This window comes from Empidonax traillii, unplaced genomic scaffold (assembly GCF_003031625.1).
Source record: "Empidonax traillii isolate 1590-97213 ecotype Southwest subspecies unplaced genomic scaffold, ASM303162v1 scaffold87:size1256882, whole genome shotgun sequence".
NCBI classification, from domain to species: domain Eukaryota; kingdom Metazoa; phylum Chordata; class Aves; order Passeriformes; family Tyrannidae; genus Empidonax; species Empidonax traillii.
Window position 1 is genome coordinate 420,612 of NW_020955280.1, and position 25,061 is coordinate 445,672.

The following is a 25,061-nucleotide window of genomic DNA, read 5'->3' on the forward strand; positions in this document are numbered from 1 at the left end:
CCAGATGCAGCCAGGTGGGCTCTTGCTGGGTTTGGTGTTAAAGGTACTGTACAGACCATGTCTCCACAGAGAAACCCAACTGCTTGTTGTGAGGGGCACTGGGACGTGTGTATGCAGAGTTACCTTTGCTTGTGATAATACAGGTGGCACCTTGTGGCAGGGCAGGAGCTCAGTGATAATGGGGAGCCCCAACTTCGGGGGAAAACAGCTCCTGAAAAAAATCTGGCTCCCTCTGATGGTGAAGAAACCTCACTGTGAAGGGAAATTGCGTGTGGTGCCTTGGGCACAGTTGCCTCAGCACTGGCTGTGTCTGCCTTTGAGATGTGCCCAGTGCAGAGCATCCCCAGTGCAGGGGACGGGGAGGCTCTGGGTGTTAAGTGGGTAAGATTTCCCCCCAGTGCAGAGTTCCCTTCCCGCCCCCTTTTTAATTCAGGGGATCCCTAAGCATGGGTGTCAGCCTCCCTTCCTCTTTGGAGCTGCAGAACACATCAGGCTTCTCTCTCCATGTGCCATTCCTGTTTTCCACAGACATCAGGTGTAGTCAGGGGAGTTGGAAGACTCAGGAAGTGGCTGCTGAACAGGTGAATTTTAGCTTTTTAGGATGCTGAGTGGTTCCCATAAACCTTTTCCATCTGAGGGATAGATCCATCTGTATGGATGGAGTGAGTTGCTGCCCATCTGGAGTCTGATTTGTGGCTGTGTTGTCTCCAGCATAAAGCACATTTACCTGCCCAGGCACCAAGGACACTCAGTGATCCTGCTTCCTCCTCAAGGTGATGGTGGCACTTCATTTCTCCTTCTAAACCACAGTTTGTTCTGTGTGAGTGGGCAGGTAGAACTCGGCACGGCTGGTGGAAGTGAAATGGCTCTGTACTGGAGTTTGTTTTTCGGCTGGTGCCACTAACCCCCCTCCCCACGTGTTCAGCTCTATTTACAAGGACTCCAACACTCTGCACCTCCCCACCGAGCGCTTCTCCCCGGTCCGGCGCTTCTCCGACGGTGCTGCCAGCATCCAGGCTTTCAAAGCCCACCTGGAGAAGATGGGCAACAACAGCAGCATCAAACAGCTCCAGCAGGTGAGAGAGGGGCGAGGGTCTCAAAGGAGCCTCCCCGCGGGCTTTTTGTTGCCTCGGCCTTGCTGCTTCGGGAAGGAAAAGGCGGAATCTTTATGTTGATGGCTGAGGGGACACAGTGGGGGCTTCCCACCCGAGGGGCTGTTCCCTCTCTGTGTGACTGCAGCAACCTCTGAGTGTCCTCTGAACATACAGGGAGCTCACCTGCAGCCGGGGAGCTGGGCAGCTTCCACTCCCCTCTTTTTGGGGAGGAAGCGTTGTGCTGTGCCCACCCACGTGTGTCCTGCCTGCTCCTGCAGGGCCCACCAGGACTGCAGCTGCCCTCTCTCCCGTTCTCTGTGGCAGCAGTTTTGGGGCTGTTCCAGGGTGTCCCAGGAAAGGACAGCTCCTACCACCGCAGTTGGGAGGGTGTTGTGTGATACTCCCTGCGCAGCCAGGCACGTCTTGCCAAAGGCTGGAGCGGGATTTGGCCCCAGGACAGGCCTTTCCCCTTGCAGCACGGTAAGAATGAGATTGTCTCCTCACCTTCAAGCGTCATTACCAGAGCTTGGTGCCTGTGCTAAGAGAGCACAACGGCGCCAGCTCGGTGTCACGTGCAGCCAGTGCTTTTCTGTTGTCCTGCCACGTTCTTACACACCTGATTCTGTCAAATTAAATGGATTAGGCTTTCTTTACCAGCTTTTTTTTCGGAGGGGTGGGATGCAGGGCACGCCTTTTTGCACAGCAATTTGCTGGGCGTGAGAAGGTCATTTACAGAACGTGCTGGGTTCCTTGCAGGAGTGTGAGCAGCTCCAGAAGATGTACGGTGGGCACATGGACGAGAGGACGCTGGAGAAGACGCAGCAGCAGCACATGTTGTACCAGCAGGAGCAGCACCATCAGATTCTTCATCAGCAGATTCAGGTACTGGAGCCCGAGCCAGAGCTGCTGAAGGCTTAGCTGTGTTTTCCTGCTTTGCTGCAGACACAACTCGTGAGCAGGTCCCAGGGGGATTGAGGGAGGGGAGTTTTTGCTGGGCTTGCTGTAGCAAGACCAATCCTGAAGGATTTCAGCAGAGATGTTTGCACAGCTGCTGTGGTAGCCAGGGCTGCAGTCAGGGACTGAAATTCGGTAAATCTGGTTATGTCCTGCTTCACCCAGCGGTGTTTCTAAATTTACTAACTGAAACATTGACTGCAAACACTTTTTGTTTTCTTGTGGTGCCTGGTTCAGGACTGTATCCGGCCTCCACAGCCATCTCCACCCTTGCAAGCTCCATGTGAAAGCCAGCCAGCTCTGCTCACTCACCAGCTTCAGAGGTAAAGAAATGATTGTAGGAATGCTCTGGGGAGTGGGTTTTACTCTCAGGCCTGGGAACGAGCTGACACACTCAGGAGAGGCCAGGCTGAGTTGGAGGTATATGAAGTGAGACTGGCACAGCCAGGTGAATGTGCCTGGTCCTTTGAGCTGGATTCTGTCAGAAGGACTTCAGAAGCAGAGAAACACGATTCAAAGGCACAGACCTGCTTTGAGCAGGGGACTGACAGTCCTGCCTTTTGAGTGGCTTGAAGATGCCACTTCAGCAGCTGGGCTCTCTCATGGCTCCTGCATATCTCACAGCGCTCCAGGCCCTCGGTGAGGTCACCGACTTTGCCCTCAGCATCCTGACCTGTAGGTGAGGCAGGCTGAGTTACAGGAAAGGAGAGCAGGGTGTCTCACTGCATGCAGTGAGTCAGGAGGTGAGCCTGTGGTGTCCTTGTCCCCAGGTTTCTGTTGTAGTCACCAGGTCATGCTCGCTCCATGTGTGGCTTGGACAAGGCAGGTGGCCCTCAGAAGAGAAGACAAGCTGCACAGAGCTTGGGATCCCCAACAAGGGCTTTGAGGTGTTTATTTAGAACGAGACGTGCAGCATTTGGCATCAGCTCTCACAGTTGAGAGGGAATCTTAACGAGGAGCAGGCATGATGAGAAGGTGCTTGTTCCCCTGCGTAGGTTACGGATCCAGCCATCCAGCCCGCCCCCGAACCACCCCAACAACCACCTCTTCAGGCAGCCCAACAGCAGCCCACCCCCCGTGAGCAGCAGTGTGCTCCAGCCCCACGGTAAGCAGTCCTGGGAGCTGGGTGGGCCCCCTGGCAGGGCTCTGTGGTCCCTCAAACCTTGGGGAAGCAGTGTGGGGATCCAGGCCCTGCACAGTTTGCTGATGATGTAAAAGATTCTTCATCTGGCAGCAAGGGCTGGCGTTATCAAGAGCTCGAGAGGAGCTGCCAGCTGGAATGTGCTGTTGAGTTTCTTGTCACAAGATCCTTACTTATCGCTCCTGGGGGTGGGGAGGAAGGGCTGATATTCTTGGGTTTATGCAAATCACTGTCAGCTCTGCTGAGTTTCTGTTTCTGTGGAAGGGCTCTTGCTGTGACCTTTGCACGCTGGCACAGCATGACGGAGCACTCGGGAGCCTCGCTCCTCACCCCCACGGACACGTACTGGGCTCCCAACATGGCCCAGAATCAGAGAGTGAATCATAGTTTCATAGCCTGGTTTGGGTTGTAAAGGACCCTAAAGATCATCTCGTTCCACCCCTGTGCCATGGGCAGGAACACCTTCCATTAGACCAAGTTGCTCAGAGCTCCATCCAGCCTGGCCTTAATCACTTCCAGGGGTGAAGAGCAGATCTCTCCCCCAAGTCTCACCGTGGGCTGACGGGGGTGCTGAGGGTCTTTGTTCCTTGTAGGTGCTGCCTCCCAGTCCCAGTTCCAAGGGATGCCATCCCACAACACAATGTTCCCGCAGTCCGGTAACTGTTCCCCCCCTCCAGCCATGGGGCTGACGTGCCTGGGCCTGCAGCAGCAGTCGCAGCCTCAGCAGGTCACAATCCAAGTGCAGGAGCCCGGCGACATGGTGGGCAGCAGCCTCCTGCCCGGAGCCCCCGTGGGCGGGCAGGGCCTGGCGTCCCACGCGCGGGGCATGTCCCTGAGCCCCAGCGCCAGCCAGATCCAGATGCAGCACCGCGCCAACCTGATGGCCTCCCTCAGCTACGGCCACCGGCAGCTGTCCAAGCAGCTCAGCGCCGACAGCGCCGAGTCGCACAGGTGAGGCCTCCCTCGCTGCTCCCGGCCCCGGGGAGCGGTGTGGAGGACAGGGGGTGGGGGGCTCGGGATAGGACGTGGTGTCCTCGCCAGCCCGGGCCGTGCTGTGCTGGTTTTGGGGGGTCGCTCCCTCCCTGCCCTGGGGAAGGAGCTCCTGAGCCAGCCCAGGGCTCTGCAGGGCTGCTCTGCCATGTACTTGAGTGCACCCCTCGGGCTGCCTGCTGAGCAGGGCGGGCGGCCCGGCGTGCTGAGCCACCGCAGTGCAGTCACTCGTCCTTCTCCTTGAACGTGCACAGGTATCCCCCTGCCAACTACGACCAGGTGCACTTACACCCCCACCTGTACCCGGAGCAGCCCCGCGTTTCCCCCAGCAACTACAGCCCGTCGGGAGGGGTCGGGTTCCCTCCAGCTCAGCAAGCTCTAAAGGTCCCGCAGCTTGACCAGTATCCCAGTTTCCCTCAAAACGCACATCAGCAGCAGCAGCAGCACTACACGGCATCGGCACTACAGCAGGCACTGTTGTCCCCGACACCTCCCGACTACAGCCGACACCAGCAGGTACCGCACATCCTCCAGGGACTGCTCTCCCCCCGGCACTCGCTCACGGGGCACACGGACATGCGGCTGCCCCAGGCAGAATTTGCACAGCTCATCAAACGGCGGCAGCAGCAGCAGCAGCAGCAAGAATTCCAAGAGTTGTTCAGGCATATGAGTCAAGGGGATACTGGGAATATGGGCACCAGCGTGGGACAGAACCTCTCGGAGCGCCAGTCGTTGTCTTTGCCTTATCAGAGTGCTGACACGTACCACCCCCAGAACAGCCCCCAGCATCTCTTAAAAATCAGGGCGCAAGAATGTATCCAGCAGGTCCCTGCAGTGCCCCCGCCACAGGGATACGGACACCAGCCAGCCCTGTTCCACTCGGAGAGCATGGAGGAGGACTGCGCCTGCGAGGGAAACAGGGACAGCTTTCCTGACAGTAAGAGTTCAAACACATTGACCAAAGGTTGCCACGAGACCCCTCTGCTTGTAAACGCAGGAGGGCACGGGGACCCCGAATCTTTGCTAGGAACTGCTAATCCCGCGCAGGAGCTGGGAACGCACCAGTACAGGCATCAGCCCGCGCCCGGATTCAGGAATAAGGTGCCCAGCAGAGGTAAGGCTTCCTGCTGCCCATGCAGGCCGGTGTCCCCCCGTGCAGGCTGTGTGCCACTCACCTTCCTGCCCAGGACACACCGCCCGGCACGGCACGGCAAGGGTTCCCTGACATGTTTTGCACAGCACGGCATTACTGACATTCTTTCTGGCTTTTGTGGCCTTAAGTAAATTGCAGGCAGAGCCTCTGTAATAAACAGGGTTGAGTAAGGAGGGAACCCAACCGGCTGCTTCCCTTAGGAATTTGACCTACTTCTGCAGGCAGGTAAAGCCCAGGCCCCAGCGTGCCACCATCTTTTCAGGGATGCTCTGTGCTGGCTGTGGATTTATTCTTGCTGGTGATGTTTCCCCATTCCCTGTAAACACAGGGTAGGAACAGTTCAGCTGCCAGCACACCCCGAACTGTAGCAGTGTATCTGTGTATTCCTGCTCTTAAGCACAGACCCTCAAGTGCAGGCACTGCTAAAGCTCCCACAAACCCACACAGTAACAGCGCTGGTCAGTGTCCTGTGGCTCAGGTGGCCTTGCAGCCTCTCTGGCACTTTGGGAAGCAGCAGCAAGACTCTATCCCTGCTTGAACTGGAAAGGGTGGATTCTGGAGGATATGAGTTGAAACTTGCCATTAGTTTCTGAAGACCTTTCCTGCTCCTTGGAAGAGGCTGCGCCTTTGCTCCTCAGTGGCTCTGCTGGCAGCACTGCGCTGTCAGAGAATTCCTGCCTGAGCTGTAATTCCAGGCCCCTCTGCAGGAAAAACACCCTCCAAGCCCCTTGCTAAGAGGGCTTTCAGGAGAGGCTGAGCAGGCAGATCAGTATTCCGTGCAGGACTCGGGGTGCTGGGCTGGAGCCACCAGCTTGCCCTTGGCACCAAAGGCCCTATTGCAGAGGAGCCGTGTCCAGGGCACAGGAGGCCCAGCTTTGTTTGGGGACACAGCACGGGTTTGTTGGGAAAGTACCGGGCTGGAACAGGCTGGCTCAGAGGTCTGAGTGGGGCTGCCAAGCCCTGACCCCCCAGAGCGTGGGCGGGGGGCAGGGACAAGGCAGGGCTGCTCGAAATCCTCCTAAATTCTGAATTACCGATGTGTTTGCTCTCAGAGCTCCATTTCCCTGCTGTGCTTGGAGCATGAGTTGAGGGAATTGCCCCAGGTTCAGTGGAGGTGGGAAGCTCTGTAGGGGCTTTTGGTACGGAATCCTGAGTTGCACCTTGCCACCATAGCCCATTAGATGGACAACGAGGTTTGGTGAAGTCAGAAGCCAAATCTCTACACCCACACTGCTGGTTACACAAGGGAACAGGACTTTAGACTACAAGGCCTTGTAAATGAGTAAAGGCAAGTAAATGTTTACAAATATTCTTGTGTAAGCCCTTCTGACAGGGCTGTTTGGAGGGATCACGTAGTAAACTATGTCTTGGGATGCAACTGCTTGTACCACTTTCCTCATGGCCTCCATAACCCATTTGGACTCAGGCCTGCGCCACTTCGGGTCCAGGCAGAGCCGCCTCAAGGCTGCCCAGGAACCCTTACCTACACCAAATCTCATATCCCTGGGTTTTCCCACTAATGACCTGCACCAAATCTGATGTCCCTGGGTTTTCCCGCTGTTTTTCTTGGAGTATGTTATGAGACTGCAGCTTCTCTTGAGCAGGGAGTACCTTCTCTCCCTGCCCCAGCTCTCCGAATGTGTTGTCCCTAGAGCAGGGTGTAGCTTCTCAGTGGCTCAGGAGCTCAGTCTGTGCTTCCACGGGAGGGTGTTGCCGCTGATCACAGAGCCCTGGATGTCCGTGGAGCATCTGCCAGAGATGGCAGCCAGGGACCGTGAGAGTCGACCAGATCCGCTCGGGATGTGACTAAACTGCCTGTGAGCAGCCGTGCTCCAGTTTTGCTCCAGCGTAGCCATCCCAGGCTGGGAGTGCTGCCCATGGGAAACCTGCCTTGCCCCGGCACTGAGGGAGCCGAGCTGGCGGTGGCCCTGCCCGCCGTGCCAGCGTCACATGCCACGCTGACACAAAGGAGCCATTCCCTCTGGATGTGGGGATGAAAGGCCCTCCTCTGCAGCACTGGGGCAAGGAAAGGAGCCTGAATTCAGGGTGTGTGCCCCTTGGCCTGAGCCTCATCCCCAGAGGTGCAGTGCTGGCACTGGGGAGCGTGTGGCTGCTTTTTGGGGCCCGGCTATTCCAGGCTTGGGGGACTCGTCACCCCCAGCACCGGGGCTGTTTGTGGAGCTGGAGCAGGAGCAGCAGGGCTGCTGGCCCTGACCACTGTTCCCACAGTTGGAACAGCATCCTGAGCAGTGTGTGGGTGGCACTGCTCCGCCAACATCTGTTACCTCATGTTTTCCTTCTCGCTTTTCCGGGAAAGCTGACTGTTAACCGCACGTTACCCCATGGTTGTGCAAAGGAAGGGGGAGGCCAGCTGCATCTCTGACTGTCCTGGGACAGGGCTCCAGCAGGAATGCCGTATCCCTGATGGAGGAAGGGCATGGGGAGCAGTGTGCTAGCTGTGCTACCATGCTCACTTGCCTGGGAGTGGAATGGAGAGCTCATGGGATGGGGTCTCATTTGGATCTTGCTGAATTTATGGACAGATTTGAGACTGTCCTGTGCAGGGTCAGGAGCTGGACTTCAGTGATCTGTGGGGATCCCTTCCAACTCAGGATATTCTGTGATTCTGTGAGGTCTCTTTGGGGAGCAGTTCAGTGGCACTTCACATTTGCAGTGCCAGCCGGGCAGTGTGGTGTCCCAGCACGATGTCCCAGCACAGCAGGAGGTCACTTCCCACTGGCCAAAGCCCTGGGAAAGCCGATAGCTCTGGCTGAGGGATCTACCTGCAGCTGTGTCACCTCGGGGCAGCTCCCCAGCGCTCGCAGCCACGTCGCATGTTTGTGCTCCGCGGGGTCCACGAGCTGTTTGTGTGCTCAGCCCCGATGACAGGCTCCTCCATGGCTCAGGACTTTATCCAAAACATCTTGTACTTGATGATGAGAGGCTTTGCCTGATAGGAGCGTGGCCTTTGCCCTCAGTCACAAGAGCTTGGGGTGCGGATGGACTTTGCCAGGCAGAACACTCGTGTGCTCCCGCAGCCAGATTGTGGGAGGGCAGGGAGAAGTCATCTGATAAAACTGAACATCCTGGCCAGCTCTTCCAGCAGGATTATGTTGCTTACAATTGCCAGGGGGCCCTGCTAGAACATCCCGTGTTGGAGGCTCCCCCAGCTCTTGTGTAACGATGTGCACAGCGTGGGGGTCGAGCTCAGGCTTGAGGGGAAGGCGGCAGTGGGAAAGGGCCTGGTTCCTGTGCTTCTGCCCCTGTCCCTCCAATTTTAGGCTGCTTTTGTAGACCTGATCTCAGTGCTAGGATTGGGATCTTAATGCTGGAGGGAGAAGCCTGCCAGGGTGCAGTCAGGGGCACTGGTGCTGCCCCACTCCCACCACAGCAGCCGGGGGTCCCGTCTCTACTCTGCCAGCGAGGAGCACTTGTCCATGGCATCACATCTCAGCCCCCAGTTCTGCAGCGGCACACGTGGCTGAGAGGTGCAGACCCTTGTACTAACCTGTCATTTTCCTGTCTTGTCTGATTTTCAAGAGTCCATCGTAGGGAACTGCATGGACAGGAGCTCCCCCGGCCAAGCCATGCAGCTGCCTGACCACAACGGCCTGGGCTACCCCGTGCGCCCCCCGTCCAGCGAGCACCCGCGGCCCAGGACCCTGCAGAGACATCACACCATCCAGAACAGTGATGATGCCTACGTAGGTGCCCTGGCCTCCAAGGCCCTTCCAGTGGAACAGCCCAGGCTGGCTCTGGCCTGGCTCTGGTCACAGGGGGATCTGCAGGCACACCAGCCCAGCCGTGGGTCCAGCTGTGAAGGAGCTGGTTGTGGCAGCCCAGGCCTCACTCCTCTGCTCCTGGGGAGGTTTGGGGTGCTGGGAACAAGTTCCACCTCAACATGGGGAAGAACTTTCCATGGAGGGTGGCAGAGCACTGGAACAGCTGCCCAGGGAGGGTGTGGAGTCTCCCTTTCTGGAGGCATTCAACCCCCACCTGGACATATTCCTGTGTCATCTGCTCTAGATGACTGTGCCTTGGCAGGGGGGTTGGATAGGCGATCTCTGGAGGTCCCTTCCAACCCCAGCTATTCTGTGATTCCGTTAGTTCAGGGGGATTTGGACTGTTCAGTCCATTCTGCTGTTGAGGGGACACTGGCTGCACCCAAGCTGTGCCTGATGCACAGTTCTTGTCCTTCTGAACCCTCACCGAAGTTTTGCAGAAGCTTCCCAGTCAGCTTGTCTGAGAGCTGGGGTGCAGGTGGGAGGAATTGGGGCGCCTCTCCCAAGTTCCCCCTTGACGTGTGTCCTGTGTTCTCCCCAGGTGCAGTTAGATAACTTGCCTGGAATGAGTCTAATGGCAGGAAAAGCACTAAGCTCTGCTCGCATGTCGGACGCCGTGCTCAGCCAGTCGTCGCTGATGGCCAGTCAGCAGCTGCGCGACAGGGACAGCGAGGGTGAGGCCCTGGGCAAGCTGCAGACGTGGCACAGGGGGGGTTGGGGGGCTCCTCGGGGTCTGGGTGGGGGGCTGAGAGGACCAGCCCGTGGTCTGTGTTGCAAAGCCACCTCTTCTTTGCAGAATGTGGGGAGAGTTTGGAAGGTCAAGAGCACCCCAACCTGGGCGATGGCAGCCAGCACCTAAACACCTCCTGTTACCCCTCCACGTGTATCACGGACGTCCTGCTGAGCTACAAGCACCCAGAGGTGCCCTTTGGGATGGAGCAGGCGGGGGTGTAACCAGGCGGGAGTGAGTATCCTTGTGTTCTCTCTCTCACACACTTCTGGGGCTGCCTTCACGGCCTTGCTTCCACGGGTCTCCTTCCCTGCTCGTTGCTCCAGTGCTGGGGATGGGACCATCAACTCTGAGCTCCTGTGCTGGGGCTGTTTGCTGTCCCCCCATTTGCCCAGGGCAAACACTCCTCCTTCCAGGCCTGTGCTGTTTCCAAAGCCCCTTTCCTGGGGCAGGGCTGGGAATGAAGTGGGGGTGCTGGAGGGCTGTGGGAGCAGAACTTTCATTCTGGTGTCTGCTGACGTCTCTGTTTCTCCTCTCTTGCAGGGTTTGTGTACAGCTTTGAAACGAAAAGGTCCATTTTAAACCAACAGTATCTAGCAGCATTGCGCCAAATTGCCGTAGTATTTCTGACTAACTGGAATACCATGGCCCCTTTCCTCATCCTCACCTCATCCAGTGTGTCGTTCCTTTGGGTTCTTTAATTTCTGCCACACTTGCCTGTAACTCCAGCTCCCACCGAACAACCAGAGACCTGAGCCTGGCGCGGCAGCGGAGGATCGGCGGAGCCTCGGCACTGGGGCTGCTCTGGGGGCTGTCACTGCCGGGGCTGAGCCTCCCTGAGGAGTCCAAGGGGACTGGAGCCACTCCTGGATGGAGCCTGTGCTGTCCTCCCCCTCTGTCCCGCTGCACTGGGGGAATCTGAGCCTGGGGCCCTCCCCATCCCACCTGGGGCTCCGGCTGGTGCGGGGAGCTCCCACCCTGGTGCAATGCGCTTCTTGTCTCATCTCTGTCTGCTCTGTTCCCTCTTGTGTGCCGGGGTGCTGAGGATCACCCCTTCCCTGCCCTTTCTCCCCCTCTTCTTTCCAAATCCGCCACGACTTGGGGTTTTTTTTCTTTTCCTGGCTAATGTAGAGCAGACGGATTTTTCTTTGTTTCCTTTGCTTCTCCTTCTGATCACGTAGGAATTGGTTTTTTTTGGTAAATGTTGTTTTATTATTATTGTTATTAATAAAAGGCAAAAGGAATTTCTGTTTGAGAGAAATTTTTAACTAGATTCTGTTCTATATGAATTGTGACTTGCACCTTTTGTTCAAAGTATTTTATTTCTTTTAACGACATTGTACTTGTGACTGGTTTTCTCTCGTGCCAGTGGCGACAGTGGTAATTCTCCTTATACAGTTGGGACGTGCAGAGGTCTCTTCTTTGTCCCTTTTCCATCCTTTCCTTGGTGGATAGAGCGGGAATCCCCCCCACCGGGGCTCTGGAGCACATGGTGTCACCCTTGCCTTTGGGACTTGACAAGCTCCAGCTCAGATCCTTCTCACTGACACTTTTCTGGAATATTTTATAAAACTAAAGGAAAAATCGGCCCAGCCCTCCTGACTTTGCACAGAAGGAAGTGTGAAACCAGCACAGCAGAGGTGACTTTGCTATCCTTACCCGTGCCTCTTCCCGGCCTCCCCTTCTCCGGGAAAACAACGCTAGTGGCTCTGCAATCCCGAAAATCAGAGAGGAGGGAAGCTCCGCAGCCCGGCCGCGCGCGGCCCCTCGCCTGGCACCTGCGGGCTCGGGGAGGGGGCGCGGGGGAGCCCGGCGGGAAGGGTGGGAAACACGGAAAGCCTTTTTGCTCTGTCCCTTTGGTTTGTTTTCCTTTTGTTTACATGACACTGTATCCTGGGAGAGTCGCCGGGGCCCCCCCCCCCAGCAGCCGCTGCCCCGCAGGGCCGCGCTCACCGTGCCATCCGCAGTATCACACTTTTTTTATCATGGCTTTGTATTGTAGTAATCAATACGCGCAGTATATGTTGAATGTATATTAATATACTTTGCTATTATTTCTGTTTTTTGGAAATGTCAGAAGTATTTTTTTTTTCCTTCCTCATTTATGTTGGACTAAAACAAAACAAAACAAACAAACAAAAAAGTTTCAGTAAATCTTCAGTCCATTTTTTTGTGGGTCACTTGCAACTAGTCAATTAGTTGGACAGTGGGATCATAACAAATAAAACCATGATTATGATCTTCCCTGGGCTCTTGTTTGCCTTGTTGCTCAATGTCAAAGCTCAAGGGGCAGCAGCACGGCCGCGCTTGAAGCTGCCGTGTCCCCAGTCCATCTCTGGGGCTGTCACCTCCCCTGGGCTCCTGCTCCTGCTCTGGCTGGGTTTCCCAAAGCCCCCATGGCACTCACAGCCCTGCTGCAGCACTGGAGCTCAGCAGAGCCCAAGTCGTCCTGCGAAGGATGTGGGTGTGGGCAAATGCCTGCAGATCAAACCCTGCTGGGGGGCAATTCCTTCCCCAGCCAGGCTTTCCCAGGAATGGGTAGAGTCTGGGAGGAGCAGGGAGCTGTGCCTCCAGCACCCTGCAGCGTTGCAGGGGATGGCTATACCTGTGCAATGCCCATGAAGTGCCCAGTGAGCAGCTCCGGAGCTTGAGGCTTCTGGGAGCTGGTGCCACTCCAGAACAGGGAGCATCACTCCTCTGGAGCAGCTCCCCATGGCATTCCCAGCCCTGCTGGCCACACGCTCCCCACAGCCCTGTTAGGGGATGTACCCCCTCTCTCCCTGTCCCCATTGCCAGGGGCTCCTCCCAGGCTCGGTTCTTGTGGCTCCCCGGGCTGGTGGCAGTGGGATGAGGGAGCACCTCGAGCTGAGGGGGGTTTTGGGGTGGCTGTGCTGGGGTTTTGGGGTCGGGCTGGAGCTGGCTCTGAGCTCAGCCTTTGCTTTGCTGCCTGGGTTTCCGAGGAAGGCTGGTGTGAGTGGACAGCAGGGCACAGCTCCTGGGACTGTGCGCTGGGGACACGGCAGGAAAAGGGGTGACATGAGCAGTGTGGTCTCACTGGCCCGATGAAGGATGGGGGACAGACCCCCAGTGCAGGCAAGGGGTCTGGGTACGGCAGGACAAATCCCTGCGGGAATAAACCTTGTCCCTGGGCCTCGGGCCAATCCCTGGGGGCTGCGAGAGGCCCCGGCAAGGCCGCAGCGGCCAGCAGGAATCTGGGTCAGCGGGAGCGTAAACAGGCTCCTTGGCCAGCGAGGCGCGTCCCGCCGGGAGCTCCTGTTTGCTCGCCGCCCCTGCCAAGCCGGCGCTCCTCGGCGCTGGGCTGCGCGATCCTTGAACCCTGCGCGCCACATCGCCCGCCGGGAGCGAGTTCTTGGGCCGCCGCGCTGGCTTATCTCCGCGGAACTGCCCCTCCGGCATAAATAGCGGCGGCGGAGCCTCGGCCGCTCAGACGGGACGAGCAGCAGCAGCAGAGATTGCTGGTAAGGGCCTGGGCTGCTCCAGAGGACCCGCGGTGTCGCTGGGACAGCATCCTTTGCTCGTGGGACGCCGCGCTTCCCACCTTCCAGCTTCGCCCGCGGCACCGGCGGGGATCCCTCGAGCCGGGCTGGGGGCTCAGCTCCCCCGGGGGCTGCATTTGCCCCGGCTCCCTGAGCCCAACTCCCTTGCTCTGCCCCCAGGTTCAGCGCGAAGATGAGAGCCGTGGTGTTGACCCTCGCCTTGCTCTGCCTGACGGGTAGGTCCGGACGGGGCTGGGGCTGCGAATCCCCGCGGGATGGAGCGGGATGGAGCGGGATAGAGCGGGACGGGGCGGCCGAGCCCGATGCGGGCGCTGCTGGAAGCCTCCGGCTTCCGAAGCGCTTTGCAAGTCAGGCTGGAGCCAAGCGACTCCCCGGTCCCCTCCCGAGCCGGGCAGGACCCCGGCAAGGCTGGAGCCGTCCCCGCTGCGGTCCCGCCAGCACCGGGCAGTGTGTCCTGAGCATACCCGGTTGTCTCCGTAGGCACCCAGGCCCGCTCCTTCTGGCAGCACGATGATCCCCAGGCGCCCCTGGATCGCCTCAAGGACATGCTGGATGTGTACCTGGAGACAGTGAAGGCCAGCGGCAAGGAAGCCATCTCCCAGTTCGAGGCCTCCGCCGTGGGCAAACAGCTGGAGTAAGTGGGGGGTGTGTGGCAGGGGCTGGAGGGGGTTCCCTGGGTGCTGTGTGTGACCTCCCTCTGCTCCTGCAGCCTGAAGCTGAGCGAGAACCTTGACACCCTGGGTGCGGCCGCTGCCAAGCTCCGTGAGGACATTGCCCCCTACTACAAGGAGGTGCGAGAGATGTGGCTGAAGGACACCGAGAACCTGCGCAAGGAGCTGACCAAGGACCTGGAGGAGGTGAAGGAGAAGATCCGGCCCTTCCTGGACCAGTTCTCTGCCAAGTGGACAGAAGATCTGGAGCAGTACCGCCAGCGCCTGGCCCCCCTGGCTCAGGAGCTGAAGGAGATCAGCAAGCAGAAGGTGGAGCTGCTGCAGCAGAAGCTGACCCCCGTGGCTGAGGAGGCGCGGGACCGGCTGCGCGGGCACGTCGAGGAGCTGCGCAAGAACGTGGCACCCTTCAGCGATGAGCTGAGGCAGAAGCTGAGCCAGAAGCTGGAGGAGATCCGGGAGAAGGGCATCCCCCAGGCCGCTGAGTACCAGGCCAAGGTGGTGGAGCAGCTCAGCAACCTGCGTGAGAAGGTGACGCCCCTGGTGCAGGACTTCAAGGAGCGCCTCACCCCCTACACCGAGACCCTCAAGGCCCGTTTCATCACCTTCCTGGATGAACTCCAGAAGAGCGTGGCCTGAGCTGCCAGCCAGGGACTGACCCCAGCCCCGCTCCCGCAGCCGCCCCGGGGTGCTCCCTGCCCTGCCCCGGGTGCTTCCCCTCGGGGGGCTCTGGGGATGGGCTGCTGGAGCCCCTGGACAGCCCAGCCCCGGGGTGTCCTCCTCAGAGACCCCCTCCTCTCCTCCCTACCCCCTCTCCTCCCCTCCTTGGCGTCGCTCTCAGCTTTGCCTCCCTTTTGTCAAATAAACATGACTTAAGTTATTGGAGCTCGCTCAGTCTTTGCAGTGGATGCTGGAGGGGACAGCCTGAACTGGGGTTGGGGGAGAGGGGTGCTCTGGGCTGGGGGTACTGGAGAACCCAAGAGGGAATAGGGGGACAAGGAGCTGGTGTTGGGGTACCCTGGGCTCACCCTGCACTGAGCCCAGCTCTGCCCAGGGTGCAGCCAGGACTGGACCCGCACAAAGGGCTCTGCAGGGCGCTGGCACTGGGTTTGCAGGAGCTGGAACCCTCTGGATTGTGGAAGCAGAACCCAGTTCCTGCTGCCCTGGGCACCCTGACATGGTCGTGTGTAGCCCCAGTGCCGATGCCTGTCCCAGCCCTCCCTCTCCCCACGGCTCACACTCCTCCTCCCCATCCCCACAGTGACGTCACCACAGCCATTTGCTTCAGCCCCACTTTATTGAGAACCACGACAGCGGGTGGGAGCCAGGGGGACTCCAGCCCAGTGAGACCCCAACCAGTCCCCTGTGGGGTTACACGGTCGGTCTCTTCTTCCAGAGCTCTGCCAGCTGCTCCTTGAGCCAGACCAGCTGCTGCTTCGCCAGCTCCGCGTTGTCCGCCAGCCACTGCCTGTGAGGGGAGGGAGGGATGGGGATCAGTGTGGGCCCGGACAGGCTCCCCACCGGCATCGGGGGGCAGGACTGGGCTGGGGGCACTCGGGGGCACCTGGCCTGCTGTGCTGCCTCTGACTCCCGCACCCTGCTGAAGGCGTCCTTGGCCATGGCCGAGGCTTTCTGGGCGAGCTCCTGCACCTTCTGCACCAGCGCCTTGGGCTCCCCGGGCGTGTCGGCCCCTGCGAGCAGGAATCAGTTGGGAGTGGGGGGACGGGGCCCTGGGGCTGTGCCTCCCCCTGGAGTGTGCCCCAGCACCCTGAGCCCCGATGCCCTCCTCCCTCACAGCCCTCGCTGTCCCTTACTTGCTCCCACTGCCAGGACAGCCGTGCAGGCGAGCAGGAGCAGCAGTGACACCTTCATGGCTGGGGAGAGAGCAGAGCACATGGTGAGGGGTGCCAGGGGGGGCCACAGGGGTCCCAACCCCTACCCTATCCCCTTCCCAGCACGACCCTCACCAGGGATGTCCCCACTCACCTGTGCCGGGCTCTGCGACGCGGGGACAGCCCCGGGCTCCCCCTTTATACCCTCCCCACGGCCGCCCTTGAGGGGGTTTGTGCAAAGGTCAGGGTGGGGGGCTGGCCGAGAGCGGGGCACGGCGGGGGCTGCAGGGGGGCTGCACTGGGCCAGGAGTTGGGAAATCCCGCAGGGACAGAGCCTGCTGGGGTTCTGTGTGTGTCTGTGTGTGTGTGTGTGTGTGTGTATGTACCTGTGCAAACATGTGTGTCTGTGTGTGTATGTACCTGTGCACACGCGTGTGTGTGTGTGCGTGTATGTTCCTGTGCACACGCGTGTGTGGCCAGCCCGGTGCCCGCCGCAGGGCACAGCGCGGTGACTGCAGCCCTGGGGACACGCCTGGGGCCGTGGGCACACATGGCACAAGGGTGACATCCAGCGGCCTCGGCCCCGGGCTCGATGCCCTCGGGCACTGCAAGAGCCCTTTGGACCTTGTCCCTGTCACTGCCCGGCCGGTCCCTGCCCCTGCCCACGATGACACATCGAGGTTGCTCTGCAGCCCGAGCGGGGCCCCGGGGTGTGGGTGGGCTGAGTGGGTGCAGGGTTGCACCCCAGGGGTGTGCCAGGAGCCCAGTGCCCACGGCCAGTGACACACGAGGCCCCCACTCCTTTCCCAGGCACTCCAGCACCCCGTGGGGTTCCTGCGGGGTCCTGACCTGTTCCTCTGGCAGGGCTTCCTCCAGGAGCCTGGACTGGGGAGGAGCAGTGCCCTCCTGCACATACACAGCCTTGTGAGCCCCCAGCTCCATCACAGCATCACCCTGAGCCTGTGTCCTGCCCTGCTGCCCATCCCAGGCACAGCACAGCTGGTGGCAGGGCTAGGGGGGGTCCCCTCAATGTCCCCCAGACCCCATGCCCTGTCCCACCATCACACACCCCGGGCACCACCCCACACCCTGGGTACTGCACAGCTGGCACCAGCACAGCCACCATTGCATCCTACAGAGCAGTGAGCTGTCCCCTCTGCTCAGGGTCCCCATCCTCAGGAGGGGCTCAGTCCCCACGTGCCCCGTGTACTCCCAACCCCCTCTACCCCGGTCCTGGCACCTTGCTGGGTGGGAGCTGGTGGGTTCACCGGGGCCATGGGTGATGTCAGGGCTGCAGGTGATGTCAGGTCTGCGCACACATCAGGTGCTTCCACGTCTCAGCTTTGCTAAAGTCCAAGCCCAGGGCTGTGTCACAGCCCGCGTGGAAGCCACAGGGGTGCTCAGGCTGCATAAATAGCACGGGGAGCTGCCGGCTCGGCAGGTACCACGGCCGTGGCAGCACAGGTGAGCAGCTGCAAGGGCTGGAGAGAGCCAGTGCCTCCATCGCCTGTGGTGGGGCAGGTGGCAGGGGGCTGCCAGCTTCTGGGGCTCCCTTCACCTCCTCTCTGTGTTTCTGCAGGAGTCCCCAGTGCTCAGGATGGTGCCCAAGGTGGCAGCCCTTGTCCTGGTGCTCCTCGCAGTCTCAGGTGAGGTGGCGTGGGTGCTCGCAGGGGGGTCCTGCCCCCGGGCAGCAGTGGGGACCTGCTGTCCCCAGGGGAGTGGGATTGTCCTGGCGCTGATCCCGCCATCCCCTTGCAGGGGCACGGGCTGACGTGAACCCCGACGAGGTGGCCAGTGTGATCTGGAAGTACTTCACGGAGCTGGGCAGCAATGCCAAGGAGACGGTGGACCAGCTGCAGCAGACCGAGCTCACCAAGCAGATCAAGTGAGCTGAGCCACTGGTTGAGGCTCAGGGGGGCTCGAGGGGCTCGGGGGGTGCTGGGGGGCACACGGGCACTGACCTGTCCCTTCTCCCCAGCACCCTCCTGAAGACCAACCTGCAGAGCGTCAGCGCCTACGCCGAGGACCTGCAGGAGCGGCTGGTGCCCTTTGCCACCGAGCTGCAGGCGCGGCTGGCGCAGGACTCGCAGCGGCTGAAGGAGCAGATCCGGCGGGAGCTGGCGGAGCTGCAGGCCAAGCTGGCGCCCTACGCCGACGAGGTGCACCAGCAGATCGGCACCAACATCCGCCAGCTGCAGGCCAAGATCAGCCCCTACGCCGAGGAGCTGCGCTCCCAGGTGGACCGCGGGGCCGGGGAGCTGCAGCGGGCGCTGGAGCCCTACGCGGCCGAGCTGCGGGACCGGCTGCAGGACAACGCCCAGAGCATCCAGGCCTCCCTCAGCCCCTACGCCGACCGGCTCCAGGAGCAGATTGACGGTGGCGTGGAGAGCCTGAAGGAGCGGTTGGCGCCCATGGCCGACCAGCTGAAGGCGCAGGTCGGGCAGAGCGTGGCGGAGCTGCGGCGCGGGCTCAGCCCCTACGCCCAGGAGGTGCAGGACGGGCTCAACCGGCAGCTGGAGAGCCTGATGGCACAGATGGAGCGGGCGGCCGAGGAGCTGCGCGCCCGCCTGGCCACCAGCTCCGAGGAGCTGCGTGCCCAGCTGAGCCCGCTGGCGCAGGAGCTGCGGGAGGCGGCGAGCGGTGACGCCGAGAGCCTGAGGCAGCGCCTGGGCCCCCTGGCCCAGCAGCTGGAGCAGCGCGTGGGGCAGACGCTGGAGGCCTTCCGGCAGCAGGCGGCTCCCTTCGGAGAGACCTTCGGGAAGCAGCTGGTGCAGCAGCTGGAGGAGATGCGCGGGAAGCTGGACTCGGGCACCGCCGGAGTGGAGGATCACCTGCAGCTGCTGGAGAAGGAGGTGCGGGAGAAGGTGTCTGCCTTCCTCAGCACCATCCCGCCCCCCGAGAAATGAGTGCCCCCCGCTGCCGTGGGGAGGTGACACGGGGTGGCTGGCCATCCCCACACACTCCAAGCGTGCCCGGCCGCTGCCCGTGGCAGAAATAAACCTTGTGATGCACCTCGTGGTCCGTGTCCTTCCTTCCCCACAGGATCCTGCTGTCCTGCCCCAGGATGGGCAACCTGGGCCGCCTGGCCCGGCCGCTCTGAGCGGGGAACATCACCCTGAATGTTCTGGGGAACCTGGGAGAGGGAGCAAAGGTGGGGGCGGGTGGGTGGGGGGCTCAGTGCTGGCTGGAGGTGGTGGCAGCCAGATGGGCCAGCATGGGACCAGGGCCCCGCCATTACCTCCCTGGGATGCCACAGCAGCTGGGGGCACCCAGGGGGCTCCAGAGCGCCAGGGCCCCGGGATGCAGCTGAGCACCCACCCTGTGCCACGGGATTCTGTGGGCCGTGCCAGGGTCGTACCTCAAGGAGAGGAAAAGAGGACTGAGCGATGGCCACAGCGAGCCCGTCGAGCCATTCTGGTGGCGGGAGCGCGGGGTGGGATGGGAAGGGAAGGGAAGGAAAGGGATGGGACGAGACTGGAGCACGGCCAGCCCTGCCTGGAGCGACCTCACGCGTTGGCCCAGGCGAGGGAGCCGCGCGGACTTCGGTGCCGGGGCAGCGCCGGCGGCTGCTCGGCCTTTCACCCCGGGAGCGCCGGACTTCGCCCCCCACCCACGATGCCCGCTTGTATTCCCGGCGGAAAAAAAGCCGAGCACGGCGCGCTGGGTGTGCTCTGTGCTCCCCACCTGGGCTGCCGACACCGCTCATCCCACCCTCCCCTGGCACAGCCGGAGCCCATCCCGGGGGTCCAGGCTCCCTTTGCAGCCCCCCAGCCCCCGCGGCAGAGGCTGCAGCCGGCGTGCCCATCCCCGCCGCCCCGGCAGTTCCCTCCGGCATCCCCTCCGGGATGCGCAGGGCGGCTGCGGGGCTGGGGCAGCGCCGGCCCGGAGCGCGGGGGGCCGCGGGCGCTCAGGTGACCGTCCCCCAGGTCACCTTCCAGGAACGTGCGCGGACCTCCACGTTGTGTTTACACGGAGTGAGGTCCAAAAAGCCTCCCTGTGCCGCAGGGCCTTATCGCCCGCTCCTCTGCTCCCCCCGGACCTATATAAGGGGAGCCGCGGGCCGGCTCCCGCGGGAGGGACGCGGGAGGCACCGGGAGTCAGGTGAGGGACGGGGGCTCCTGGTGTCTGGTTTGGCTTTGTGCGGCCGGAGGAGCTGGGTGTGAGTTCAGAGGTGGTGCACAGCGGCGGGGACCCCAGGTGATATGGGGACCCCAGGTATTATGGGGGACCCCAAGTGTTACAGGGTGTGAAGCAGAGGCACCACCACCCTGTGAGCACTTGGTGGAGCAGCCTCTCCCGTCTCTCCCGCAGCCTGGCAGAGCTCGGCCCGGCAGACCATGCTGCTGAAGGCTGTGCTGCTCCTCTCCCTCCTGGCTGCCTTCCCAGGTGGGTGTGGGCACAGGGGCTGGGGGTGGGCAGCACCACGGACACCTCGCTCACACCACCCTTCCACCCGCAGTGTCACCGGCCCAGGCGGGGCAGGGCGGCTTCTGGGAATACCTGAGCCAGCTGACACGGGACAAGGACAGCCTGGAGCAGGGCCACGGCAAGCTGGGCAAGGACATCAAGTGAGTGCAGTGCCCTGGGGTCCCCCAGCACACCTGGGGCCCTGTTTCTCTGCCCCTGGGGGCACAGAAGCTCACGGGAGTGAGTGTTAGTGGGTGTTGGTGTTTATTAGGGGGGAGTGTGGGCACAGGTGGGTGCTGTGGTCAGTCAGGGGTGCTTGGTGACTGTCTCCTGCAGGAACCTGAAGGAAAGCATTCAGGATGGGGTCAGCTACATGGGAGACTTCCTGGGGAAGCTGTCGCCCCTCGCCAGGGGCCCCCAGCCCCGGCTGTCACAGGACTCGGAGAGCCTGCGGAAGGTCCTGCGGAGGGAGCTGGAAAGCCTGCGGGTGAAGCTGTCCCCGTACGTGGACGAGGTGCACCACCAGGTCGGGAAGCAGCTGGACAACCTGCGGCACCGGCTGCAGCCGTTCACAGAGGAGCTGCTGGACGAGGTGTCCCTGCGGGCGCGGGAGCTGCGGCGGCAGCTGCTGCCCAGCCGGGAGGTGACGGCGGAGCTCTTGGAGGGAGCCGGCGAGCTCCAGCGCTTCGTGGCCCACTACGCCGACAAGATCGCCTCGCACACGGAGCAGGTGAAGGACATCTTCCACCCGTACGCTGACAGGCTGGTCACCGAGATCCACCGCAACGTGCAGGAGCTGCACCGCTCCGTGGCCCCGCACGCCCGCGCCACGCCCGAGCAGCTCAACCAGCACATCCAGGAGCTGTCGGCCAAGCTGACCCGCAACGCGCGGGACCTGCACCGGCAGATCCAGAGGAACCTGGAGCAGCTGAAGGCGAAGCTGAGCCTGTACCCCGAGAGCCTCGGGGAGCCCCCGGCCCCCCCCGGCCGGTACCGGGAGGCGCTGGCGCGGGAGGTGCAGCGGCGGGTGGAGGAGTTCCGGCGGGACACCTACATCCAGATCCAGGCCTTCACGCGGGCGCTGGACCAGGAGACGGAGGAGATGCGGCTGAAGCTCAGCGCCCGCCCCGACCCGCCGGAGGAGCCGCGGGACGCGCCGCCACCGCCCGTGGAGGACCTGCGGGCCCGGCTGGACGCGCTATGGAGGGAGCTGGCGCTCAGCCTGGGCGGGGAGGCGGGCGGGGCGCGGGACGGGGCGGGGGCCGCGGGGCCGGGCCGGGATGAACAGCAATAAAGGCGCCGCCATCGCCGCCATGACAGCACGTGTCACATGACCACCCTGACACGTGACCGCCCGGGGCACGTGACCGCCGCGTGAGGGCGGGGCCGCACCGCCATGTCGGCGCTGGGGGCGATGGAGCCGGGCCCGGGCCCGGGGGGGTCCCTGTTCCGGCCCCTCAGCGCCGAGGACGGCGAGCAGCAGCCCGCGGAGATCGAGTCCCTCTGCATGAACTGCTTCCGCAACGTGAGGGAGCGGGGGGAGCTGGGGCTGGGCCCGGGCCCCCGTGAGGGCTCTGCAGGGGTCCGGGGGGTCTTCGGGGGAGCAGCACAGGGCTCTGCGGGGGTCGGGGTGCGAGCTGGACAGGGTTTGGCGGGTGGGGGACCTGCAGGGATGGGGGTCTGGGTGCAGGGACCCCGGTACAGGGGTCTGCAGGAGCAAGGGAGGATCCACTGGGGGCCACAGCTGGTCCCGGGGCTGGAGCACTGCTGGGATGTGGAGGGGAGTGGGCAGGAGCTGCTGGGTGAGGGAGAGGAGGTTGGGGGTGTGGGATCAGGGAGCTGCCCCCCTGGGAGGGGCTGACAGGAACGCTGCCCTGAGGGTTCGGGTTCCCACGACAGGGAGTGACGCGGCTCCTGCTCACCAGGATCCCCTTCTTCAAAGAGATCATCGTCAGCTCCTTCTCCTGCGATAGCTGCTCCTGGTCCAACACGGAGATCCAGTCGGCGGGCAGGATCCAGGAGCAGGGCGTGCGCTACACCCTGGCCGTCACCTCGCGCCAGGTGAAGGGCAAGGGGGCTGCCCTGAGCACACCTTTATCCCTCACTGTCCCTCACAGGCTGGTCTGGCCCCAGCCACAGAGTGTTTATCTTCCGAGCAGTTTGGGAAATAGCTTTGTTTGTTTGGCAGTAACTGTTGCAAGCACAAAATGTTCCCTTCCCAGGGGAGAGGGGGCTGGAGCCAGTGCTGCTGCACAGCCCAGTGTGGGAGCCCCTGGATCTTTGGGGATCCTAATGCTGCTCCCCAATGGTGTCTACAGGACATGAACAGGGAGGTGGTGAAGACCGACTGTGCCACGGCTAGAATTCCAGAGCTGGACTTCGAGATTCCTGCCTTCTCCCAGAAGGGAGGTGGGTGACGTGCCCCCCGGCCCAGAGCTGTGTGAGGAGGGGGCTGTGGTGTGTGAACGGTGCCATCACCTCTGTGTTCTTCCCCTCCCCAGTCCTCACCACCATCGAGGGGCTCATTGACAGAGCTGTGGCAGGCCTGGAGCAGGACCAGCCCGTGCGCAGGGTGAGGTGCTGGGAAAAGGGGAGCTCCTCAGTGATGGCAAATCCTCGGGTTGATCACCCCCTGCCCGCTGGTGCCCCAGCAGCAGCTGGACCCGGTGATCTCCACCCTAAAGGGTCCCGTGATTCCATGTCCTCTTGCAGGCGACAGACCCGGAGGTGGCCAGGAAAATAGACGAGTTCATTGGGAAGCTGAGGCAGCTGAAAGAAGTGAATTCCCCCTTCACCTTTGTGAGTGCACGCGGGAGGGAGGCCCTGTCTGGCACGGGCAGTGCAGGGCGGCTCCCTCAGGCTCCCTTTTCCCGCAGATCATCGACGATCCCTCTGGGAACAGCTTTGTGGAGAACCCCCACGCGCCGCGCCGGGACGAGGCCCTCGTGGTCACCCACTACAGGAGGACCCCCCAGCAGGCTGCTCTGCTGGGACTGGAGGTGACTGGGGGCTGCTGGGCTGTGTGCTCTCAGCCTGCGGAGCAGGGCTGATAAATCCCTCATTACCTGGGAGCCCCCAAATTAGGGAACCTGCTTCTCTTGCAGGGGGAGGAGGTGGATGCGAAGCCACCTGATGCTGCAGAGGATCTGAGGGACGAGGTGGGTGATGCTGCAGTGCAGAGGTGACACCCAGGAGGGGCGTTCTGGGCTGGCCAGGACATCCTGACCCCAATTTCGCTTGCCCTGCCGCAGGTCCTGCAGTTCAACACCAACTGCCCCGAGTGCAACGCCCCGGCCAGCACCAACATGAAGGTGGTGCGTATCCTTTGAGGGGGTGGGTGTGCATGGGGGTCCCTGTGCTGACCCTGGGCTGTTCATGCTGCACCTGGGTGGATTCTCCAGGGTGCAGAGCTGTCCCAGGCCGCTCACAGCGAGCTCCTGCAGTGCCTCGGGAGGGACCGGGGTGCTGCCTTGGGGTTTTCCTTGACTGTCCGCTCCAGAAATCCCACACTTCAAGGAAGTGATTATCATGGCCACAAACTGCGACTCCTGTGGGCACAGGACGAATGAGGTGAGCTGGATAAACCCTCTTAAAGCATCGAGGTGTGATTTGAGTGTGAATTCCAGGGAGCTGACTGCCAGCTGTTCCTAGGTGAAGTCTGGAGGAGCAATTGAACCACAAGGCACCAGGATTACCCTCCGGATTACGGACCCTTCCGACATGACAAGGGACATCCTGAAGGTACAGTGCCCTTGGATACCTGCCCTGTCCTCCTGTGGAGGCTGTGGGGTGTCCAGAGGGGCCATCCTTGCTGGGGACTCACAGGGTGTTTACCTTCCCAGTCTGAGACGTGCAGTGTGGAGATCCCAGAGCTGGAGTTTGAGCTGGGCATGGGAGCGCTGGGGGGGAAGTTCACCACACTGGAGGGGCTGCTGAAGGACATCCGTGACCTGGTGAGTGTGCTGTGCCAGCCTGGTGGGGTTCAGCCCCCTCTGGGCCCCTGTTTGGACTGGCCCTGGTTCTGGCTGCCTCACAGGTGCTCCCCTGCCCTTGCAGGTGGAGAGGAACCCCTTCACTCTGGGGGACAGCTCCACGCCCAGCAGGACGGGGAAGCTGCAGGAGTTCATTGGGAAGCTGCAGGAGGTGAGTGTGCTCTGGATTCCCATCCTCTGCCAGAAGTGCTGAAGGGTTAGGAGGAGCCTTGATGGCTGGATCTACTCTTTTCCTGCAGATCATAGATGGGAAGACCAAGGCTCACTTCATCATGGATGACCCTGCAGGCAACAGCTACCTCCAGGTACAGCCCTGGGCCCTGGGGAGGGCTCTCTGCACTCTCCTGGGGGTGTTGGGGGCAGGATGCCCCAGCCTTGGGAAAGAGGGCAGTGCAGGAGACTTCCCCTCTCCCCACAGAACGTGTACGCCCCGGAGGAGGACCCGGAGCTGAGGGTGGAGCGCTACGAGCGCACGTTCGAGCAGAACGAGGACCTGGGGCTGAACGACATGAAGACGGAGGGCTACGAGCCTGAGGGTGCCTCAGGCCGGTAGCAGGGGGTGCAGCCCGACCCTCCAGACCCTTCCCCAACCGCTCCAGGGACAAGGACTTGTCTGGGGCCAGGACTTTTCTCCCCTTCCTGGGAGTCGGGAGCTGCTCCAGGCCGAAGGCAGCGGGGCTGGGCCTCGGAGCCTCCCTGCGGGAGGTGTTATGCTGATGTGTTGGGGCGGGGGGATGGGGGGACTGGAAATCGGGGCCGCGACCCCCAAATAAAGGTGTTTGGATAAAAATTTATGGACG

General features: G+C 61.7%; 6 protein-coding genes across 10 annotated transcripts in view; 5 read left to right on the forward strand and 1 right to left on the reverse strand.

Moving 5' to 3' along the window:
- SIK3 (SIK family kinase 3) overlaps positions 1 to 12,088 on the forward strand; it is a 70,729-nt gene extending 58,641 nt beyond the window's left edge. For 4 of the 5 annotated variants that reach the window (XM_027881341.1, XM_027881342.1, XM_027881339.1 and 1 more), the window contains 10 exons: positions 926 to 1,076; positions 1,851 to 1,976; positions 2,286 to 2,371; positions 3,044 to 3,153; positions 3,783 to 4,140; positions 4,434 to 5,293; positions 8,873 to 9,036; positions 9,656 to 9,788; positions 9,911 to 10,078; positions 10,388 to 10,545. In XM_027881341.1, the coding sequence (XP_027737142.1) occupies positions 926 to 1,076; positions 1,851 to 1,976; positions 2,286 to 2,371; positions 3,044 to 3,153; positions 3,783 to 4,140; positions 4,434 to 5,293; positions 8,873 to 9,036; positions 9,656 to 9,788; positions 9,911 to 10,068 (2,146 nt within the window). In that variant the 3' untranslated portion in view covers positions 10,069 to 10,078; positions 10,388 to 10,545. Of the gene's footprint in view, positions 1 to 925; positions 1,077 to 1,850; positions 1,977 to 2,285; positions 2,372 to 3,043; positions 3,154 to 3,782; positions 4,141 to 4,433; positions 5,294 to 8,872; positions 9,037 to 9,655; positions 9,789 to 9,910; positions 10,079 to 10,387 lie in introns of all 5 variants that reach the window. The other variant, XM_027881338.1, reaches the window with a different exon arrangement.
- A 1,154-nt stretch (positions 12,089 to 13,242) lies between these two features.
- Positions 13,243 to 14,915, forward strand: APOA1 (apolipoprotein A1). Its single transcript, XM_027881368.1, has 4 exons — positions 13,243 to 13,323; positions 13,522 to 13,577; positions 13,843 to 13,996; positions 14,072 to 14,915. The coding sequence occupies exons 2-4, from the start codon at positions 13,535 to 13,537 to the stop codon at positions 14,667 to 14,669; spliced, it is 795 nt and encodes a 264-aa protein (XP_027737169.1). The 5' UTR covers positions 13,243 to 13,323; positions 13,522 to 13,534; the 3' UTR covers positions 14,670 to 14,915.
- A 393-nt stretch (positions 14,916 to 15,308) lies between these two features.
- Positions 15,309 to 16,089, reverse strand: APOC3 (apolipoprotein C3). The gene is made up of 4 exons (XM_027881376.1): positions 16,017 to 16,089; positions 15,845 to 15,904; positions 15,595 to 15,721; positions 15,309 to 15,498 (listed from the first exon to the last, which is right to left on the reverse strand). Exons 2-4 carry the CDS (start codon positions 15,900 to 15,902, stop codon positions 15,402 to 15,404), a joined length of 282 nt encoding a protein of 93 aa, XP_027737177.1. The 5' UTR covers positions 15,903 to 15,904; positions 16,017 to 16,089; the 3' UTR covers positions 15,309 to 15,401.
- Positions 16,090 to 17,194: 1,105 nt separating this feature from the next.
- Positions 17,195 to 18,873, forward strand: APOA4 (apolipoprotein A4). The gene is made up of 4 exons (XM_027881367.1): positions 17,195 to 17,326; positions 17,442 to 17,508; positions 17,621 to 17,747; positions 17,841 to 18,873. Exons 2-4 carry the CDS (start codon positions 17,460 to 17,462, stop codon positions 18,766 to 18,768), a joined length of 1,104 nt encoding a protein of 367 aa, XP_027737168.1. The 5' UTR covers positions 17,195 to 17,326; positions 17,442 to 17,459; the 3' UTR covers positions 18,769 to 18,873.
- Positions 18,874 to 19,325: 452 nt separating this feature from the next.
- Positions 19,326 to 21,667, forward strand: APOA5 (apolipoprotein A5). The gene is given in 5 exon segments (XM_027881309.1): positions 19,326 to 19,929; positions 19,932 to 20,021; positions 20,174 to 20,248; positions 20,322 to 20,430; positions 20,606 to 21,667. Coding segments are annotated over 5 exon segments (1,836 nt in total). The 3' UTR covers positions 21,564 to 21,667.
- On the forward strand, positions 21,563 to 25,052 carry ZPR1 (ZPR1 zinc finger). The gene is made up of 14 exons (XM_027881364.1): positions 21,563 to 21,794; positions 22,169 to 22,330; positions 22,588 to 22,678; positions 22,771 to 22,841; positions 22,982 to 23,068; positions 23,146 to 23,268; positions 23,374 to 23,427; positions 23,521 to 23,587; positions 23,769 to 23,839; positions 23,921 to 24,010; positions 24,112 to 24,222; positions 24,326 to 24,412; positions 24,501 to 24,566; positions 24,680 to 25,052. Exons 1-14 carry the CDS (start codon positions 21,666 to 21,668, stop codon positions 24,812 to 24,814), a joined length of 1,344 nt encoding a protein of 447 aa, XP_027737165.1. The 5' UTR covers positions 21,563 to 21,665; the 3' UTR covers positions 24,815 to 25,052.
- The last annotated feature ends 9 nt before the right edge of the window (positions 25,053 to 25,061 follow it).